This window comes from Solea solea, chromosome 7 (genome assembly GCF_958295425.1).
Source record: "Solea solea chromosome 7, fSolSol10.1, whole genome shotgun sequence".
Classification (NCBI taxonomy): domain Eukaryota; kingdom Metazoa; phylum Chordata; class Actinopteri; order Pleuronectiformes; family Soleidae; genus Solea; species Solea solea.
In genome coordinates, this window is record NC_081140.1 from 27705550 (window position 1) to 27727644 (window position 22095).

At 38.9% G+C, this 22095-nt stretch overlaps 1 protein-coding gene across 3 annotated transcripts in view; it reads right to left on the reverse strand.

The window, feature by feature from the left end:
- cadm1b (cell adhesion molecule 1b) overlaps positions 1–22095 on the reverse strand; it is a 213789-nt gene that overhangs the window by 16604 nt on the left and 175090 nt on the right. For all 3 annotated transcript variants that reach the window (XM_058634123.1, XM_058634124.1, XM_058634122.1), the window contains 3 exons: positions 17687–17845; positions 13427–13523; positions 12121–12293 (listed from right to left, as the gene is read on the reverse strand). In XM_058634123.1, the coding sequence (XP_058490106.1) occupies positions 12121–12293; positions 13427–13523; positions 17687–17845 (429 nt within the window). The remainder of the gene's footprint in view (positions 1–12120; positions 12294–13426; positions 13524–17686; positions 17846–22095) is intronic.

Sequence of the window (22095 nt, forward strand, 5' to 3'; positions counted from 1 at the left end):
ATCAAAAGAAAGCAGTGGGGGACCACACACTCCCAAACTAATGATAAAACATCAAGGACAGCATAATGTTGCCGCCGGGGACGGCGGTGTATGGCGCCGGTGGTGTTGATGGTGGCTCTGGGGGGGTATCCGGGTATTGGGAGAAAGAGATTCTGCTCTGACTGTATTTGAAGAGGGGGGTGGGATAGATGTCTCTCCCTGTGACTGAAGGCAGTCTGATAGTCGAAATGTCAGCGTCGAGGAGAGTGAAATTGGCCATTCAGGGAAGAGGGTCTTCACAAAGGCCGGCGTCGGATGTGGCACATATAATATCCAGCCGAACAAGAATTCTCCATGGGCAATTTCCAGCCTGGATGACTCTGGGCTTCAGCGTTATGAGTTCTGAAATATGAGTGTGTTTTGGAGGGGGCATGTTGTCAGAGAGCAGTTTGTACCAGTGAGGGATTTGATGTGAGGAAATTTAACCATAAAGAGAAACAGTGTGGGAGAAATTGTTTATCTCCGCTTGCTTTAACCTGCCTGCTTTTCCTCTTCTCTATCTATTATGTTTTCCATTCATTATCTGCCGCTTCATCGTCCACACACGAGGGGTCACCGAGGCCTGGCGAGGGTCACACCCTGGAGAGGTCATCAGTCCATCGCAGGATCAACACCTACGGACAATCTGGAGAGAGTCCAATAAAGCTAATCTGGGTGTTTTTGGACTGTGGGAGGAAACCAGAGTAAAAACCCAGAGTTGAACCTGGATCTGACCTTCTTAATGCAACAATGAAAGATCCATCCATTTTCTACCGCTTTATCCTCCACATGAGGGTCGCGGGGGGCTGACTAATCATAATAATATGAAATAAAAAAGGTTGTTGAGTGCAACAGCTTTCTTTTCTTGTTGCAAAGTTGTATAGCAGGTCACACACAAAAGAAAATGTTTTTCAAAGTGTTTCTCATTCTGTAAAAGTGTCTCATGTTTAGTAAATGTATTTTCAAAAATGTAACTTTGTCTCAAGCCTTGTAAAAGTTTCACATTTGTAACAATGGTTTGCACTTCCAGGCCACCGTAGAAAAGCCTTTGTTCGAACCGTGATACGAAACCGGGGACCTTCTTGATGTGAGACAACACATCAAGAAGGTCTATTTCTCTTTTATAAATGCACTAAAGTGACTCTTATCCAGTGTTTTCCCCAGGTTGATGTGAATTCAATTCAATTCAGTTTTATTTGTATAGCACCGAAACACAACATACATTATCTCAAGGCTCTGTACGTAGACAACGTCATGGAGAGCAGAGGAACCCAACATTTCACACAATGAGCAAACACTAGAGGCATCAGTGGAAGAACCAGACTCAAAGATGTGCGGCCATCTGCCTAGACAGGTTGTGGTGAAAGGAAACATGGGGGACAAGAGGAGAGGTGGGGGATAGAAAGGACAAGAGGGAGGTGAGGTAGAGACAGAAGAGAGACACAAGCAGCAGCAGAGATTGTTGATAAAAATTATACTGATATCAACTTTAATTCTTGATCAGATCTGATGTGGCTTCGAATTTTGGATATCTTCACATCATGAAAACCTCACCCCTAAAAACTTTACACATCTGCAATAACACATGTAGAGTTATGAGGTCTTCATCCAGTCAGTGGTAAGTGTCATATTCCCAGGCTTTAAAAAAAAACCCTCTTGCACAGTCGGCATTTTCATATAAAGCTATAAAGCGGTGGAATAAACTCCTCCACAGAACTTATAGCACACGATTTTACCACCTTCTCCAGAGAAGTCAAAGCACGGTTCTAAGAAACCAAATATGTCAAATACTATTTTTTTCCCCCTATTTGACCAAACTAAACATTCAATGGCCCCCGGGTCATTTGAGTTTGAGGCCCTTGCGCTCAAGCTAAAGGTAAAAATAGGGTTTTTTTAAAGTATGTAATACAGTTCCTGAGCCCGTAGAACACGGAAATTATTGTATGCTGTTTTTATTTAAGTAGAGTGTAATGTCACAATCCTCGCAAAAGAGACAAACAACCTAACTTAAATGTAAATATATCTCCTAAATCAGGACAAATATCTAAATATTTGTCAAGCATCAATGTGATATGAAGGGATTATGGATCAATGATATTGAACATTTTTTCTGTTTCTGAAATCCGACCCGGTGATTTTGACCAATCCAGTCCAGGACAAAAAACAAGTATCGTATCAATTCACCCAAGCTGAAATAATTAATTCCTCTGTTGCACATTAACAATAGTTAATAAAAGTCAGGTTGAAGAACAAGAACAGTGGGACCCGTGAGCCACGTCTGCTCACAGTGTGTCGAACATATAACAAACGCTCTAATCTCCACCGGCTTGTGATTCTTTGACTTCTTATCCGCGGCAGATTTATAGGTCAGAGAAGTCAACTGTGGCCGAACTGCGGCGGTGAAAGCAGCATTGTTCCTCCTGCCAACAGATAATGTGTTGGCATTATAGCAGCAGGTCACCTTTGGAGAGCGAACAGCGTCCGTCTCTGTCCGTGTGTCTGTCCGTCCCAGATCTCGACAGCATCACACGCTGACCACGAGGCACAATTCACAGACTCCGGGCGCGATGACGGCCGTTCCTCGGCCATTCAGTGGGGGGGGGGCGCTCGACACACCGCGGCACAATGGGAGCTGATTTGACGTGGATTTACATCGTCCTCGCACCTGTCTGAGCTGTCGCTGAGCGGAAAGGCCGTTCGTCTTTTTGAAATAGGACGAGTGAGCCCGACAGGCGAGCACTGGGAGCAGGAGGCAGCGAGACGGAGGAGAAGTAAAGGTTGAACGGACATTATTAATACTCCAGAGCAAACGTTCAACAAAGAACTAAACAACTCATTAATGTAAAACTGTTTATCGTAGGAAAAGGTATTTTTTAAGGAGGTGTGCAGTGACTTTAGGGGGCCACACAGTGTTGCAGTGACGAGAATTGTTGCCTCACAGCAATCACAATCACCAGTTTGAATCCAGTTTCAGTTCTGGTAGCGCTAGGTCGGTCATTCCACCAGCATGGAACGACACATGAAAAGAGTTCTGGATTGTCTTGTGTGGGGTGTTGGCACCGCCACAATCCTTTGATGGATCTGAACCCTGACACTGCAGCTGCAGCTAAAACCACAGCAGCTAATTAAGTACAAGTGTTAGCAATAGTGAGCTAGTGTAAACAACAGTTGATATAGTCGTGTCATTAAAACCAGGTTATGTTGTGCCGTGCCTACTTTTATTAATACATTATTTCGTTTCATTTCATTCATTGAACGAGCAAGAGCACAACATAATTAAAAATATCCTCATAAAACGTTATATGAGGCCACTTCCTCATGTTGTCTCTGTGATATTACACTGATGCAACATTTGTTAGTGATAATTACATTGTTAAGAAGACAAAGGTAAGTGAAGGAAACAACAACGACCAGAAGTCGGTTCCTGAGTTACTTCCTTATTTGAAAATAAGGTCCAAATATGGAAAATTGCGATTGTGACAAACATACAGTCACCTTAAAGTGATTCTTGAGTAAAAGTACAAGTATGTTAACAGAAAATGACTTTAGAAGATGAAGTCACTTTTTAATTAAAAGTCAGTTTATGACATTAACTGTACTTAAGTATCACTTAAATCATTTTCTAAAATATAAAATGTACTTACATTTTTAGAAGTAAAAGTATTGAAAAAGTGAGGTGTTAGGATTGAGCCATGGTGGCTCAGTGATACGGTGAGTTGTCTTTCAAGTGGAAGGTTGTGGGTTCAATTTCTGGCTCTGCTCGTCTATGTGTCCTTGAGCAAAGACACTTAACCCCATGTTGCAGTGTGTGTGAGTGAGTGAGTGTCTGACTGAGTGAGTGTGTGAGTGAGTGAGCCGTCTTCAACAAGACACTTAACGCCATGTTGCAGCGTGTGAATGCGAGTGAGTGAGTGAGTGTCTGACTGAGTGAGTGAGTGAGCTGTCTTCAGCAAGACACACAAGACGAGTTAGTGAGAGTGAGAATGTAAGTGAGTGATTGGGTGAGTTGTCTTTTAACTGGAAGGTTGTGGGTTCAATTTCTGTCTCTGCTCATCTATATGGGTCTATGAGCAAAGAAACTAAATGCTATGTAGCAGCGTGTGAATGATTTTATTTGGTAGTAACGAGTAACAAAGAGTTAGAGGAAATGTAGTACAAGTATAAGCTGCTTGAAATATAAATAAAGTAACGTACAGATACGTGAATTTTCTACTTAGTACAGTAACTAATTATTTGTACTTTGCTACATTACAACACTGCAGGTATTTACAGTCGGTAACAGTGACGCGGTGGTGGATGGTTGAGGATCGAGCTACCGCACAAAAAAATAGGTCACAGTTCAAAGGCCCGAATGACTGTGTTGCAGAAACACACACTAATGAAGCCGCCGGCTGCATCCGTGATTACTCTGGGACAACAAACCCTCGTATGGAGCACAACGTGATTTTGTCTGGCATTAAATCCTCCAGAAAAGAGGAGTGGGAGTCGCGGACATAATTATACGCCGTTACGAGCACCTTTTTACCAACCTCCCGTGTCTCATTACAGCGAGCAGGAGTCACGGAGCTTCCAGCGTGAGCTCACCAGAGGAAACGTGATTAATGGAAACTGGTTAAATATGTGGAGAGTAAGTTACTAATTGAAGGAGTCGGGGGCTGAAGGCAACAACACTGATTACAAAGATATTTCCAGGTGCATCCTGGACCGGAGAGCATTTCTCTGCTCCCTTTGCTTTTCCATTCATTCAGAACAGCAGTAGATACAAAATCGTGATGGATAACCAGCCAGAGAGCAGCGTGAACGTGTGATTTCTCTGAACCATCGGCCAAAAACACAGAAGCTGTGAAAGTTTTACACCGGAGAGATTTGGATTCATGAGTTCCTGCTGCGTTTGAACCGTTTACGAGACAAAAGTAAAAAAGAAATACCATGAGGTTTTTTCTTCCTGCTACAAGAACAAATCCACAAGAACATTCAACTTTCAAGAGGCCTGTGTGTGTGTGTTTTTTAAATTGTTTTTCTGTTTTTAAGTTTCCAGGTGTAGAAATTCAGCCCCAGGTTAGAAGAACAGAGCAGAACAAAAGTGTTTTTCTGCCCTTTCTTGGCACAAAAATTGGTAAAAAAATTGTGTTTTCAGCAAAATGCATCGCTCCCTTAGAGCAGTGATTTCCAAAGACTGGGCCGGGGGCCCACACAAGGGTCGCGGGAGGTTTGTTTTTGGTTCCCCAAACAAATTTGTAGAAGTTTTGAGGACTTGAAAATGATTCTTATACTAATTTAAAAAATTTGAATTATTAGAACCTTCCTCGACTTCTTTGTCTCCTCGAGTCAAGTCTTTTGGTTTTGGTCCTCCCGTAAAGAAGCACAAGTAATGAGATAATTTTTTGATTCGTAACTGTAACGTGATTACTGACTTTATCAACAGTAATGCGTTCCAGACAATGTAATCTGATTAGAGTAACGTGTTACTTTGTTACATTACCCCCAACACTGATTATTTTTCTTTAATTTAATATGGACATAGATTGCGGGTTGTACTGAGTATTCATATACAACGAAATACTGTAGTTTATTATATAAACATAAAAAACTCAGAAAGGATATTTTAAAGAATATGTTTTATTTGTTACAATTCTCTCACTTTTTCTTTCCATCTTGTCTTCTTTGATTATCATGTTGTAAATGTAGCATATAGTCTGCATATTGATTAATTAGTGTCTCTTACTTTATGGTTAATTTAGCATTAATCATGTGTTCATCGAGCAGACGACGACAACAACATAAAAATCGTCAAACCTGAGCGAGCAGACGTATGTAAACAATGTCATCAGCATAAAATCTGCTCCATCACAACTGAAGCTTTAGAACTCATGAATGTTTAAACACAGACAGTGTGACCGTGTGTGTGTGTGTGTGTGTGTGTGAAAAGCAGAGGACAGAGAGAGAGAGAGCAATAATGATGATGATGATGATGATGTTTTTATTCTCTAACTAGCAGGATTCCTCACACCTGGCTGCAACTATCAAATGGAAAAACTACGCTGTCAGAGCTGTGGGTTCACAAAGTTTCCATACATAAATATCACTAAATAGAAAGAAAAGAAAAAGAAACTACGACCGCATCATTTCTTTTACTGCCGGGATGAATTATGAAGTGGAAAACAGTGAATATTCATTCATTTTCTACTGTGTTATCGTCCATACAAGGGTCACTCTCACACTTTTAGAGTCTCCAATAAACTTACTTAACATGTTTTTAGGCTGTGGGAGGAGCCAATGGAACGCTGTGAGGCAGGAAAGATGAGTTGGTGATTCCCAAGTCTGGAGACTTACAAGTTTGTATATGTTATTTTTAGTATATAAAAATAACAGTAGATTTGTTTATTGATACAATTGTCTTCTGTCTCTACCCCACCTCTCCTCTGTCCCCCATTTTTCCTTTCACCACAACCTGTCTAGGCAGATGCTGCACATCTTTGATTCTGGTTCTGTCAGAGATTTCTTGTTTTTTTCTCTCCACTGTTGCCTCTAGTGTTTGCTCATTGTGTGAACTGTTGTTGTTTCTCTGCTCTACCGTGACGTTGTCTATGTACAGAGCCTTAAGATAATGTATGTTGTTGCTGTACAAATAAAATAAAATTGAACTGAGTCGTCGGTCTGCTCAACTATGGAAAGAGTAATAATCCCAATTATTTGGGTCAAAACTCATCGTCTTGAACTTGAAACAAATGGCATTTATTGCACTTTAAAAGTGGCTTATAAATGACTATACATATGTACTCACATAAATCAGGGGATTCCACTGAATACCTCTGTTCTATTTTTGCTGGATGACGAGCGTGACAGGAAGTCAAACACCACCATTTCAAACATTGAAAGCAATATTTAAAAAAATAAATAAAAGCCCCTGTTTTGTTTGTTTGTTGTTTTCTGCATCATTTGGGGCCATAATCATAATTTAAACACAATTTTGATTAATTACACAGCCCTAGTTAGTAGTCATTTCACAACTCATTAGTGGTAACAGGAAGTAGAACTCTGTGACTTTGCAATAAATGTAGCTTACATATGTTATTCCTATAAAATATAATATGTGTTTTCATATCATCTTCCATTGTATTAGTTGAATAGTTAATAAATAAATATATATGTGTGTGTGTGTGTGTGTGTGTCATTCCACTAGCGTTGACAGGAAGTAGTCATTACTTACTTTTTCAACAAGGCTTTATTGTGAAATATTTGCAGGAGCAGCAGATGTGCAGCTTGTGGCGTTTTATTGAGAACAGATGAACATTTGCCGGTTAAAAAAAATATATTTATGGTGATTTTTCAAAGTCAAACCCTACCTTAAACATAGAATTTGTACAAACGTCTTTAAAAGGCAACTGAAAAGAACGAAACATTCCACATAAATGCAGGTTTCTATAGAGTTAAAGAGTGTTGGAAACATCTTGGCTGATATTCGATGTATTTCATATATATTTTAAATGCAAATATGCATCTTTAAGTCTTAAGATGTCCATTTATACTCAGAATAGAAGCTCAGTGTCAGTGCAGGCAGGACAGAGTGCAGACCCTTGGACATTTCCTCTTTGTTCCTCGTGTGTTGCCTGGCAGACAATAATGTTCCTGAGACTCAGGAAGGAAACAAATTGAAAATCGAGGGTGAAATAATAACAAAAAAAAACCACCCCTCTGAATAGCAGGGAGCGAGCGCCAAGGAGAAAAGAAAAAAAAAACAAAACCAAACAACTAAATTCACCAACACTGGCTACACCTGCTGCAAATTTATTTTCCCTCCTCATCCTCGTCTCCACACGCCGGGCGGCCACCGGGAAGAAGAAATGAGGGGCTGAGGAGTAAGCACCATGATTTTAACACTTTTCTCCAGCGTTTTCTGATCGTGTAAATGTGTAGATTCGTGCAATTATTATTTACAATCATTTGTAGGTACTTTTGTAAGTATCTGTGTTATTTTTGTTCTCCTTTTATTCCAAGTGTTGAGGTTTTAGTAGCTAGATCAATACTCTGGTACAGTACATGGTTCTCAAACTGTGGTACGTGTACCACCAGTGGTAAGTGAGCTTTCACTGGTGGTACTTGGAGGAAAATCAGAAATAGCGTTCTACTGTTTAGTTGAGGAATTTTGACCGGTGCACATAGAAAAAATTAAACTAATAACAAAAAATGAAATGTGGACAGTCCACAAGTGTTCAAAGACATACTGACAAAATGTGCCAAAGGTATGGAAAGTGAAATACTTGAAAATCTGTGTTAGACGTTGCCAGCAGGAACAGAGAGAGGAAATTCCTCCCAAGTTTGCCAAAAGACGACATCACTGACAGCAGCTTCAAGGTAAAAACGCAGAAGACGTTAAAAGAGCGTGACATTAAAAGTCTAATTCTGGGAAGAGATTGTCCCTCTGTTGCCCTTTACTGTTAGACTGCACATCACATTAAAATTCCACCCACTTCAACGCGTGTCAACAGCAGCGAAGCCCTTTATCACAGAGAATTAAGCTGAATAATCATATTCACTGGTCTGGTCATAGAGTCCTTTGGCTTTGTCGTTTTTTTTCGGTTGAATAGTTTTGCTTTCGGAGAGAATAATGTCTGTGTGGGGATGTGATGATACTACGTGTCTGCATTTACAATCCTGGTCTTTCAGGGTTAGTAGTTCAACATTCAATCTCTTGAATAATGACTCAATAATAATGATAATAATAATCATAATTAGGTCAAAAAGCAAAGAAATAATCAAAATAAAAACTTGCAGCACTGGATGGGGCCTCACACAACACTACGATTCATGACGTCGCTCAAACGAAAGCTGCTGTTGCTTCCTGTGTCCACTGGGTGTCACTATGGTGCTGCAACTGTGTCGCAATGTTGACGTGCCTCTGATCAAACTTGTGTTTGTGCAGTTTTTGGAGAATTTTGGACAATTCATATTTACTGTACGTACAACAAAACTTCCTGTTCCACGGCAAAACTTCACAATTCGCTACGGCAACACTGTTTGACAAAAACTCACAATTTTCACAATGTAGCATCATCATAATCTTATGGCTGTCCTCACCAAAGTTAAGGTTTATCTCATAAACCTGATTGGGGGAACACATCAAAGTATAAACCAAGTAATTTTCTCTTGCCAGTGAGGGCAAAACATCACATTTTTGCCATGTTGCCACGGCAACACTGTTTGACAAAAGCCTGCAATTTTCACAGCATGACATCATCAAGATATTAAGGCTCTTCTTACTAAATTTTGCCATCATCTGATAATCCTGGTGGGAGGAGCATGTCAAAGTATAAAACATGTAATTTCCTGTTGCCAGTGAGCATGAAAATTTGACATGCTGCCATGGCAACGTCATTTAACCACAACACACAATTTACACAGTGTGATATCACCAACATCTGAACACTACTTCCCCAAATTTTAGGTTGATCTGATCAACCTGGTGGCAGGATCCCAACCAAATGCTAAGTATAATTTGTTGTTGCCAGTGACGGCAAATCGTCCAAAATTTGACTTGTTGCCACAGAAACCATTGATGAAAATGGTTTTCATCTTAAGGATGTTCTCGCCAAATGTTAGATTTAAGTGACTGACCTGGCCAGAGGAGCACACCACAGTATCAAACATGTAATTTCCTGTCGCTAGTGGGGGAGAAACATCGACATTTGCCAAAAACCATTTGACCAAAACCCCACAATTTTCCCAGTGTGGCATCATCAAGGTGCCTCTGTGCCAGTCGGCTTCCCAGACCCTAACGAGAGAAAGCATCCAGAGAGCACAAACCTCTGCCACGGCTACTCAGCGTCCAACTGTTGTTGGACTGTGGGAGGAAACCGGAGAAAACCCACATGCTCCGAACAGAAAGGCCCTCAATCAGACCGGGTCGCGAACCCACGTCTGTTATCATTTATTCTACTATTCTGCTCGACTGGTGGATGTGAGGTGGCGTGAATGCGTTAGTTGTTGTTGTAAAAGTAATAATGTTACAAAAAATGACTTGCAAAGCCCTGTCTTACCACAAAAAGTAATATACGTTAATAAAATACATATTATATTACAGTACTATATATTACTGTAACGATTAGGGTGTAACAGCTGGCCTGGTCACACCCATGGTCACAGTGTGCTTCGTGCTAGTGTGAACAGGACGAATGTTCATTGTGTTATCTGTTGTTGTCTGATGGTCTACGTCTGCGTCTGTCACATATTTGATTTCCTGTAACAAAGTGTCTTGTGATTGCGTCGCAAACCCAACGTTATCCCACAGAGATAATAAAGTACTACTACTACTTTTTTAACAGTAATATAATACGTAATATATAATAATGTGCACAATGTGTGACAAGTACAAGTTTGTAACAGTAATATATTTCTGTAACACTGTAATTGTAATTATATATTAAATATATATTTATATGTGTACACATACATATATTACCGTGTGAAGTGCTAGATGTTACAAGTAGCAAGTAACATTACTTTAACGCTTAACATGTACGGCAATTTATACATTACTGTATTGAGTAAAATGTAACATGCAACAGTTTCTTTTTTGTAACAGTATAAAAGTTGGTGTTTTTGCGATTACTGCAATTCTGCCACGATTCATATAAATACAGTCAGTCTATCACACAGTAACCTATTGATTTAATGCATTTCAGCGATATATAACTGTAATATATATCGCGTAACAACGTATGACAAGTAACGCATTATTTTTGAAAAACTAATGTAGTGTTGCTTTTGTAACAGTAATATATCACTGTAACGCGTAATGTCGAACGCATTACGTGTAACAAGTAACACATTTACTTTTGTAATTACAGCAATATATTACTGCAACGTATGACAAGTAACGCATTATTTTTGTAAAAGTAATGTATTATTGCCTTCGTAGTCCCCAGTGTACGATTCAAACTCTTCATCATCATGGGTTCACAGTGTGCTGGCATTTCATATACTCGGCATATAAATCCAGAGAGGCTGTGGATTTGTCATGTGCTGTCATCGTCTGTGATTAAACTTCCCGTTGCCCTCTCAATAATGGCTGACATTCATACATGTCTGTATCTGTGTGAATCTGTTTATTGTACGTAAATCCTTGTGGGTGCAACACGATCCTGCGACTGCCGGCAGTGGAGTGTGTAAATCTTTTATGTGTCTGCATAAGACTGATGGTGACATTTAACCTTTTTCTCTGCGTTCGGACAAATCTGATTTTTACAACTTTCATAAAAGCAGAAATATTGCGTTTTGTTCACGTCGTCCACACAAAGCGCCTGAAACTCACTCAAGGATGAAGACACTGGAAACAATGTTATTAATGGATTGAGGGAAATGTGCAGAAAAAGCAGTATGTATTACTGTTAGGAGCAAATCAAAGTATTTCCAGAGGTTTACTTTACTACAGGTTCTTAAATTTTCATTTATTCTTCCACATTTTAGTAATATCACAAAGGTTTTGGGGAAACATATACTCACAAATATTAGTTTATCAATATATCTGTATGTTTTACATGAAAAGAGCAATTCAACTTTTGTGATTTTAGTCCCATTTGGATGTATCATGTCAGTATAAACGCACAATGTCAGTTTCAGATCACAGTGACTTTCACCTGGGGTAAAAAAAGGTCCGAAAAATTTACCCCAGATAATATTAATCCCAGATGCAGGACCACAACATTTCAGGAAGGAGATTCCAGGGATTTAGGATCTCACGGAAACTTGTGCGATTTGAGAATATAAACTGCCGGCGTTGTCAGTTATTAGCTGTTGTGTGCACGATGAAGTCACGACTGAGAAGACAGAATAAACTTGTACAAGTTGATTCCATCAGAACACACCCACGATTGCCGGAAGGACCGGATCGGGAACCGAAATCTGGCCAATTATCCTCGAGTGTGGGGGCGAGGCTTAAATAGATTTACCACTCTCACTGGTGGTCGATTTACCAAGAATTCTTTTAAGAGCAGTGAAAATACCCAGGTCTCATTAGACCATAGATGCTGAAATAAGGAAAAGGTTCAAAGAAACACTGGAGGAAAGGTTGAAGGTCAGGTGCAGGTGGAGTAGGATACCTACCGTACACATAGAGGATGTAGTCGTCGTAGGCCTCGCCCACCGTGTTGAACGCGACGCAGCGATACGTGCCGTTGTAGGACTTGTTGAGGTTCTCGATGTAGAGATCAGAGCCGGTGACCACGGCGTGAGGCGGCACGTCCTCGTCCACCCTGAGCCAGTTTATCTGATGAGGACTGGACATACACACACAACACTCAGGTGTGAGACAAGTCAGACAACGGACGTTGGCAGGTTCCTGTTTAATGACGTCTCTCACACAACAGGCAAATCAAGCGAAGGTGAAGAGCTGTATGAACTCAAGTTGCAATTTTTGTTACATCCTCCAAAGAACTTCTGTTATCATCGGCGTAAGTTTGACCGTCTGTTAGCAACTTCCTGTCCACAGTTTTTTACAGAACAATCTGAATTTTTTGGGATGGGTAGCTGATCACCTGAAATCATTTTTTACAATGGGCAAAACTGTAGACTACGTATTACGGGATTGGCAATACAATTGGCAATACGTTATCTACTGTTTTTTTCGATGGTAGCCGATCACCTGAGTATGTTCCCAGAACAAGAATCTGCCCACTGATGATGTCACAATAAACACATTTTCAAGAAATCTCTATTTCTAAACTGTAAAAAATATCTGTCAAAACTCAATGAATTTTAACAAAATCACATATTACGGATTTTGGGGTACTTTACATGTAACATGGTTCAGTCCCATTGAACAAGTTCAGATGTGTTTATCTCAGCGACAGATTAACAAATCAGTTTATCTCCAGATTTACGTCCATTGTGGAGATTATGTTATCATCAGCATAAATGTGTCCTCCTTTTACCAACTTCCTATCTAGACTTTTTGACGCATCTATCAGATTTTTTTGTCATGGGTAGGTGATCACCTGAGTATGTTCCCATTGAAGTTTGGTAAGAATCTACCCACAAAATTATCAATTTTTCAAGAAGTAGACATCTCATAATGGGCAAAACTGTATTACAGATTTGGTGGCAATTTCAATTTAACATGGCAAGTTCACATGTGTATATCTCAGTGACATCTTAACAGATCAGTGATTTTTATGATATATAATAACTATAAACAGGTAAAGTTCTATACAGATCCAGAAAGTTCTTCTGGATCCAGTGGATCAAAAATGTAAACATTTCAGGTGCTGATTTAAAAAAAAAAAAAAAAGAAGTGTTTAAGTCTTAGCGAAGGTCTTGTAATTTGTTGTAATTGTAATTATAACACAACATTTTCTGTGTTCTTTAATGTGTTCATTTTAAAGTTCTTTAATCCGTCGGTGTTTATACTCACTGTGGTTTTCCTTCAGCGATGCACGTCAAATCTAAATTGTCCCCTTCTCTGGTTAAACCTTCAGGATACGTCACCACGATCTTCACCTCTGGTTTATCTGAAAATAATTATGAACCAGAAAATGTGAGTAGCAAAGAAAATAGGACATCATTATTAAGAGACACAGACACAGAAAACCAGAGAAAAACATAAACTTACAAGTAAAACTAATCAAATAAATCCCCCTGAAAACACAAAGAAATTGACAGAGAAATTACAGTTTTAAAATCACACTTGCCTTCATTTAAAAAACAAACAAACTCCAAAGCAGGGACATGGGAGTCAATGGGAGGTTTTACCAGAACTCTCTGCGCTTTTAGATGATTTTAAGAAAAAACGCAAGTCATATGAAAACATCAAACACGTTTAGACGACAACCACAGCATCGTTTTTATATTATAATTATGGGCAGGAGAAGAGATTTTTTCATTATTTTCAGCCAGAGTGTGACACTGACACACTCATTATAAAATCTGAAAACATCCAAATAAAGTCCAAAACTTAAACTGCGATTGTGTAAAAAACGTAATAGGTATCAACACTTTGATTTAGGTGAGAAATGTCTCAAGTCTTGTGAACCTGTTTAAAGTCTCAACCACATCTCTACGTCAAAGTATGACAAAACTGTGAGGCTCCAAAGTGGGCTGGGTTGTGGTCATTTTTTAGATTGTTCGCAATTTGTCGCCATGGTTACTCAAAACACTTAGCAAACCATTCCCGATCCACCCATTTTGATATAGGATGTGTGGGGTTTTCCTCAAAACTGTGGGATGAGTTACTGTACGCGCCAAACTTTTGGTGGAAGAGGAAAAATAATAATAAGAAACGCGGAGGAATAATAATAGATGCTTCTATTAATTAGCTCTATTATTAAAGTTGAACAGTTGAGTGTTGAAATGATGACGCCGCGTGTTCAGACTCCCCCCTCCATCCCCCCCTCCCGCTCTTATCAATGGCAGCCAAAGATTAACCCAAATGTCACCCGATTCCAGTCAAGCTTTCTCTTTTTCCTGGAAAAGGTCACACAAAACAGTCGTCTACCTGCGAAAAAAGAAAGAATTAATATTCTACACAGACGACAACAGGGAACCATAACCTTTCTTTGATGTTTAACAGTGTAAGAGAGACTGTGTTCGCGCTCGACAATCAATGCCATGTTTTAACAGAGAGAGAGAAATCCTAAATATTTGACATTTGACACCAGCGAGAAAAGAGAAGAGAAAAGTTTTCTCTTCTCTCTCTTCTCCTCTGGTGACTGATGGGATTAGAATGACAGGACGTTATTGATCCATTGATATCAGTGGAAAAGAAAGTAAAAGAAGAAGATACACTGAGCAGCTGCCATGATTCTCTCTTCACCCACTGACGACCGTAAACCTGCAGTTCGATGCAGTTTTATTCATGATTGGAGTTTTTGTGTCTCTTTGTAATTATTTCATGTCTCATGGTGGTGATTTTAATGTCTCTAAGGTCTTTTTTGCTCATTGCCATGGTTGAAATGTCCTTGTCTGATAATATTTAACAGGTTCGTGGACATTCTGTGTATCTTTATGGTCAATTGCTTTTATTTGATGGTCATTTTGTGTCCCATTTGTCTCTGTCTCTTTTTGATCATTGTAATGTCCTTTGACTGATGATTTTTGACATCTTTATGTTCAATTTCTTCTATCCGGTGGTCAATTTTTGTGTCTTTTTCATTTTTTTGTGTCTCTTTTTGGTCATTTTAGGGGTTGAAATATCCTTGACTGATGATAGTGAACATGTACGTGGTCATTCTGTGTATCTTAATGGTCATTTTCGTGTCTCATTCGTCTCTTTTTTGCTCATCTTTCTGGTCGATACGTCCTTGACTGATGATATTTGACATCCCCTTGTATCTTTATGGTCAATTTCTCTTGTCTGATGGTCATTTTTGTGTCTTTTTCATCTTTTTGTGCCTCTATTTGGTCTTTTTTGTGATTGAAATGCCATTGTCTGCTGATATTTTACATATCCGTGGTCATTTTGTTTATCTTTATGGTCAGTTGCTTGAATTTGATGGTCATTTTTGTCTCATTTGTCTCTGTCTGTCTCTTTTTTGCTCATCTTTCAGTTGTAATGTCCTCGTCTGATGATATTTAACATCTCCATGCATCTTTATGGTCATTTTCTTTTACTTGATGGTCATTTTCGTGTCTCATTCTTCTCTTTCTGTCTCTTCTTTGCTCATCTTCATGGTCGATATGTCCTTGACTGATGATATTTGACGTCTCTTTGTATCTTTATGGTTATTTACTTTTATTTGATGGTCATTTTCGTGTCTCATTCTTCTCTTTTCTGCTCATCTTTGTGGTCAATATGTCCTTGCCTGATGATATTTGACATCTTCTTGCATCTTTATGTAATTTTCTTTTACTTGACGGTTGTTTTTTGTGTCTTATTCATCGTTTTGTGCCTCTTTTGCTCTTCTTTGTGGTTGTAATGTCCTTGTCTGCTGATGTTTGACATCTCCGTGGTCATTTTGTGCATCTTTGTGGTCAATTCATTATATTTGGTGACCATTTTTTTTGTTGTTGTCCGTCCTTCAGCTTTCTGTGTCCCATTGTGCTCATCTTTGTGGATGTTTTGTGTCTTTCTTTTTGTTTCACAGTTCTGTGTGTTTTACATTTGCAGCTGCTTTTATTTGTGTCTTTCATTTGTCAGTAAATGTGTTTGTACTTTGTGTCTCATTGCAAGTTGTTTCAAGTCTCTTTGTGGACATTTTCCATTTGTCAGTGGTCATTTTGTGTCTCTCGTTTGTCTTTCTGTGTCTTTTTTGGACACTTTGTGGTTTTAATATCTTTGTTTCTTGATTGTTTGACAGCTCTGTGGTCATTATGTGTATCTTTATGATCACCTTATTTTTTGATGACCATTTTTGTGTCTTCTTCATCTTTTTGTGTCTCTTTCTTACCTTTGTTGGAAGGCATATTACTAATTTTGTTTTACAGATTACCTGGCTCTACTCACTATTGTTTTCTGGTTATTCTCTACTATTAGGATCCTATTATATATATATATATATATATATATAACTATTATAATGGGTTATTATTAAGGCCCGAGCACAGATTCCTTCAGATTATTATTATTCTGTGTCTTTATGTTCATTTTTGAGGGGTTAACGTGCATAAAAACTCTGGAAACTTGGCATGGAGGCCAGTTGTGGCGAAAACACGATATTGTCATAGTGGTCAGACCCGTGCGTCGCACTAGGGCTCTGTAGCGCCCCCTAATGTGAAACGTGGATGGAGCAAGCCAAAATGAAGTTGCACTGAATTTCACAAAACTTGGTGAGAACTTGTAAGAGCAGGAGAAAATAATCTCTGTTGGTTTAAACACAGATGAGGTCGGTTCATTCCAGTTCAGTGATTCATTCCTTCTGTGGTGGAAGAAGGCATGTGTGGTTAAGGTCAAAGGTTAAAGAATTAGCACGTGTTTGAAGAGATCTTTGGGAAACTGCTGATGTAAAAAGTTTTTCCTAATAAGATGAAAGTAGAAATTAGATTCTGACCTTATATTAACCTTCCTTCCTTCACTCACTGCACTTGCAAAACAAGCAAATTCAGCATAACTAAACTAAAATTAAGCTGGTGGAGATTTTGTTCCTCAAATACAGCAACAAAATAACAGTTTAGTTCATTTGTTGAGAACTTTTTTTGTTCTTCTGTTTTTATGATCCATAAAATCAAGATTAAAACTTTGTTTAGCAGAGATAATGCAGTGCCTGTTTCAATCACATTTTTACTGACATCTCTGGCATTTCTTACGTCAAAGTTGGCGCTGCACACACTGCTGATCTTAGTGAGTCACGTTTAAAGTCTGTGAAGCAAGCTGTTGGACAGTTAAGCGACTAAAAATCAGACATCCTTTTATTGTGTTTATTTATGCAGTGACCTTTTACTGGTTTTTTTAAATTTAATTTTCTTATTTGCTTCTGTTTTGCTTGCTTTGCACTGGTTTAAAACTGTTTTCATTTGAATTTTTAGACTGTTCTATACCAATAAAAGTGTCTCGTGGTCGCCTTATTGGTTTTCATAAAGTTGACAGCTGATCACTGAAAACCTCTAAATGATCAAAAACGTCTGTTTTTCACCTACAATATCATCAGATGTCTCAGCCTCACAAATATGCAGTAAATCGACCAGGTTCTGCTGTTGTTTGTGAAGCTTTCTCCGTTTACCGCAGATTAAAGTTACTCACACATCACTTCCAGGTGTCTCTGAGCCAGCAGGTCCTTAACAGCTGGATGGTCGATGACGCAGTCCACCGGTGCACCGTCGTCCTCTTTGCTGACGGAAAACCGGACTCGGCTGGTGACGATGAACGTCCTGTCGTACGTCTCCTCCACCGTCGTCTCACCTGCGGACATCAACGTGAAAAATGTGAAAATCTTCACTCGACAGAAAAAAAACATATTTCATAGTCTTTTTTAAACCAAATTCTGTTTTTTTTTTTAATGTTATTTAAAAGTTATTGTTGCACTTGTTTTAGTGTGAATTAATGTTTTATTTATTCATTTTGTTTAACATTTACTTTCAAATTTAAAGAAGTTCTCATATTGATTTTTGTTGCTTTTGAGTTTTGTTTTATGGTACTTTGATGTTTTTATTTTTTAGTAATTTCAGTTCCTCTCATACGTGTGGCTGAACTGGCAATAAAGTTGACTTTGAACTCAATATTTTCGAGATTTGGAAAACAGCCCGACTTCTGTGATTACAGGCAGAATTCTGGCTTTTTAATTGCTAAAATTTTTGTTTACAAAGAAATTAATATCAATAAAAAAAATTCTTAAATTCTTAAAAAAATCAATGTTTTTTAAGAATCAAACAACACTTTATGTATTGGCTCAAAAACAAATCAGAAATCCAGCAAATAGTCATCACTATTTTGAGTCGTCAAAGCCGAGCACTTACAGATGACATTTAACTGACCACTTGCTGACGCTGGTGTCCAGACAGGGGACAAAGGACAGAGGACAGAGGACAGGGGACAGGGGACAAATGACAGGGGACAGATAACAGGTTTCCCTTTATTTACTGTAAAGCCTGATAATGAACGTCGGTGCAGTTGGAAGGCCGAGCGTCGTTGGGAGTCGAACCCTGCAGTCTAATCCAGTGCTCGCCGCGCCCCCGGGGCGGTCATAGCAGGGCATTCATTCAGAGAGCATTACAAAGCCACAGGGGCGTCGCATTAGCAGCGCTGCTGCATGCGCTGGTTTACTCGCAACTTAATGAAGTGAGGAAATAATTAGAGCCACGGCTCTGACCTGCAGACCTCACTTCTGCAGCTCGTGTGTCGCAGGGGAGCGACGCTGTTGTTCCACAGCTGATCATCACCACTTCACACCTATGTAGCCTCTTAATGGATATTAACACACGCCCACACACTCACCCACTCATCCAGGATATGCCTACATGAAATCAGGGAATGGTCAACACAGAGAGGAGAGGAGAAGAGAGACAAGGCAAGAAAAGAAGAGAAAAGACAAGGAGAGGAAAGAAGAAAAAAGACGAGAAATGAAGAGAAGAGGAAAGACAAGAGAAAAGAGACTGAAGTTCATTGACTGTAGAAATAATAAAAGATGATGAAACAGTGATTATAATTTTACAGAAATCCTTCTTTTCTGTTTTCAGAAATTTCATAAAAAGTTTAGGCAACATTTGTTAAAGTTCATTTTTTATTTGTTTTTTTAATGACCTGCTTTACTTTATATTTTTATTAAAATAACTGTCACCACAATAAATAATGTCACCACAGAGCAGGTATGAAACATGAACTGGAGAAACAGAACATTAGGGGAAAAAGAGGAAAACTATAAGAAAACAATCTGAGACAATAAAATAAAAAATCTGCTCTGATTTGTAGAAAAAACACTTATAATAAACAATAACAACAGCAGGAATAAAAAGGTGTGAAACATGAAGAAAAATGTATTTGTTTTTCACTGCCAGATGGTAAACAATAGAAAGACTTAAATAACAAAATGTGTTTATTCAATCTAAACTTAGTAAGTTGTCGTCATATAACTTAAGCTAAATTAAGGTTTGACTGAACTTTAATTCATTAACTTTTTTAAACGTTTTCATTTTTCAGTGCAAAATGAATATGAGCAGATTACGAGATTTTTTTTTATGTCTGTTTTTACAAGATTTTTTTTGGTGTCTAATCTTACGAGAGATTTTTTGTTTTTACGAGAGATTTCTTTTTCCAGGTCTGTTTTTTACGAGACATTTTCTTCTGGGTCTGTTTTTACGAGATTTTTTTCTGGGTCTGTTTTTACGAGAGATTTCTTTTACAAGATTTTTTGGTTGTTTTTTTTTCTGCAAGATTTTTTTTCGGGGTCTTTATTTTTAACAAAATGTTTGCGAGCGTTTTTAAATTTTTTTTTAGATGACTCCAATATGCTTTTGTAACTTTCTCCCTCCCATACTGAAGAGTTGCTTTTTACCAAAAAGTTTGAATTTTCTTTTCCACTTGACACGCCCCCTACTGGCCAGATAAGTGGCCCAATTGTGATTTGAGTTTGGGTCCCTGGGTTTAAATTCAAAACTATGCTTCAGTATCAAAGACATGCTATGTCCTCTCAGGTCCCATGATGCTCTGCTTCTCATTTGGCTTATGCAGCGTGAGAAAACACAATTTAAAAGTCAAGAAAATGGCCTTAAAAAACCTTCTGACAGAGTTAATTTAAATAAATATGTCAGACAGTCGATGTAAACGTTGTAAAAGTTCAGTGTCACGGTTTGATGATCAAACTCAAACAGAGACAGAGTCGTTCGCGTCGCATGGACCAATCAACGCTTGTCAATTATCAGCGTCACTTAAAAAAACAGATGAGGGTAGAGTCAGGCCTGCGATGTGATGAGTGAGTGAGTGAGCGCCGCAGCAGCAGAGATGTCAAATCAAACGCTCCCATGAGCATCAACCCGCCGATCAATCCCGACGCAGCCAAGCGTGGCGGCGTCTCAGGGTGACATTTTCTTTCTGTCGCTCTCTTCAGCGACTCCACTGAGCCGCTGCAACTCGGCCAAAAAAATGAATAAATAAATAAAATAAAATCCATCAATAACGCAGGCTATAATTAAGATAATACAAATGTGTGCAGGGTGATCCTGGTGCCAGTGGGAAAGTGGATTTTAATTATGAGTTTCAACTTTGAATCATAATTTTTTTGACATTTTTGAAGCGATGTGAGCGAGCAATGAATCAGTTCAGTAATGTGAGCCCAGAGGGGGATATTTCACAACCTGGCAACCAGAGGTGGAAAGTAATGAATTACATTTACTCACTGTTACTGTAACTGAGTACACAAAATACAGGTATACAAAATGAGGACAGGTGAATGAATGACGAGGACAGGTGGGTGAATGATGAGGACAGGTGAATGAATGATGAGGACAGGTGAGTGAATGATGGGGACAGGTGAGTGAATGATGAGGACAGGTGAGTGAATGATAAGGACAGGTGAATCAATGATGAGGACAGGTGAATGATGGATGAGGAAGGTGAATGAATGATGAGGACAGGTGAACGATGGATGGGGAAGGTGAATGAATGATGAGGACAGGTGAACGATGGATGGGGAAGGTGAATGAATGATGGGGACAGGTGAATGAATAATGAGGACAGGTGAATGAATGATGAGGACAGGTGAGTGAATGATGAGGACAGGTGAGTGAATGATGGGGACAGGTGAGTGAATGATGGGGACAGGTGAGTGAATGATGAGGACAGGTGAGTGAATGATAAGGACAGGTGAATGAATGATGAGGACAGGTGAATGATGGATGAGGAAGGTGAATGAATGATGAGGACAGGTGAACGATGGATGGGGAAGGTGAATGAATGATGAGGACAGGTGAACGATGGATGGGGAAGGTGAATGAATGATGGGGACAGGTGAATGAATAATGAGGACAGGTGAATGAATGAACAATTCTATCATTAAATTAAGATAAATTAAAAAATTTTCAAGAGAGATTTACTCTTCACAAGTTGATTTATGTTCTCAGTATTTCGTGTGATAAGCTCCAGATAATAAATACAGTTTTGCTTGCCATGTTTTATAGTTTCTCTCTGTTTCCGTGGTGATTTCCTGGTATCAGCGTCATCACGGCGATGAGACTGTGACAGTGTCGTTGACAAGAGGGAGCTGTTTTTAAAGAGCCTTGTTGAGGCTAACCAATTGGACCCGGGGGTGTATTTGCTTATTTTTGTCCAAATATGGGTGTAAATACTAAGGATTTACTGGTTTTTTTTCCACATTAACTGTATATAAAAATATCTCTCAGTGAAAAGTGATTATTGCTGTCATGAATTTTAAATTTCACATGTAACATTTGGGTGTTTTTTTCTCCCCAAATGTGTCAAAAAATAGCTCAGTTTTTCCACAAATAAATGCCACGACTTCAGAGTTCTGATTAAATGTCATAATCAAAATAAAAAAAACACATAATTCGAATGCTGAAAGCCGTCCAACGGAACAAACGTCCTCCTGTATTTAGCAGCTGAACACCAGACTGCACTACATTTAAATAATATTACAGCTGTCATTTATGCTAATCAGCATTTTGTCACCTTCTCTCTCTCTCTGTCACCAGTTCCTGCCA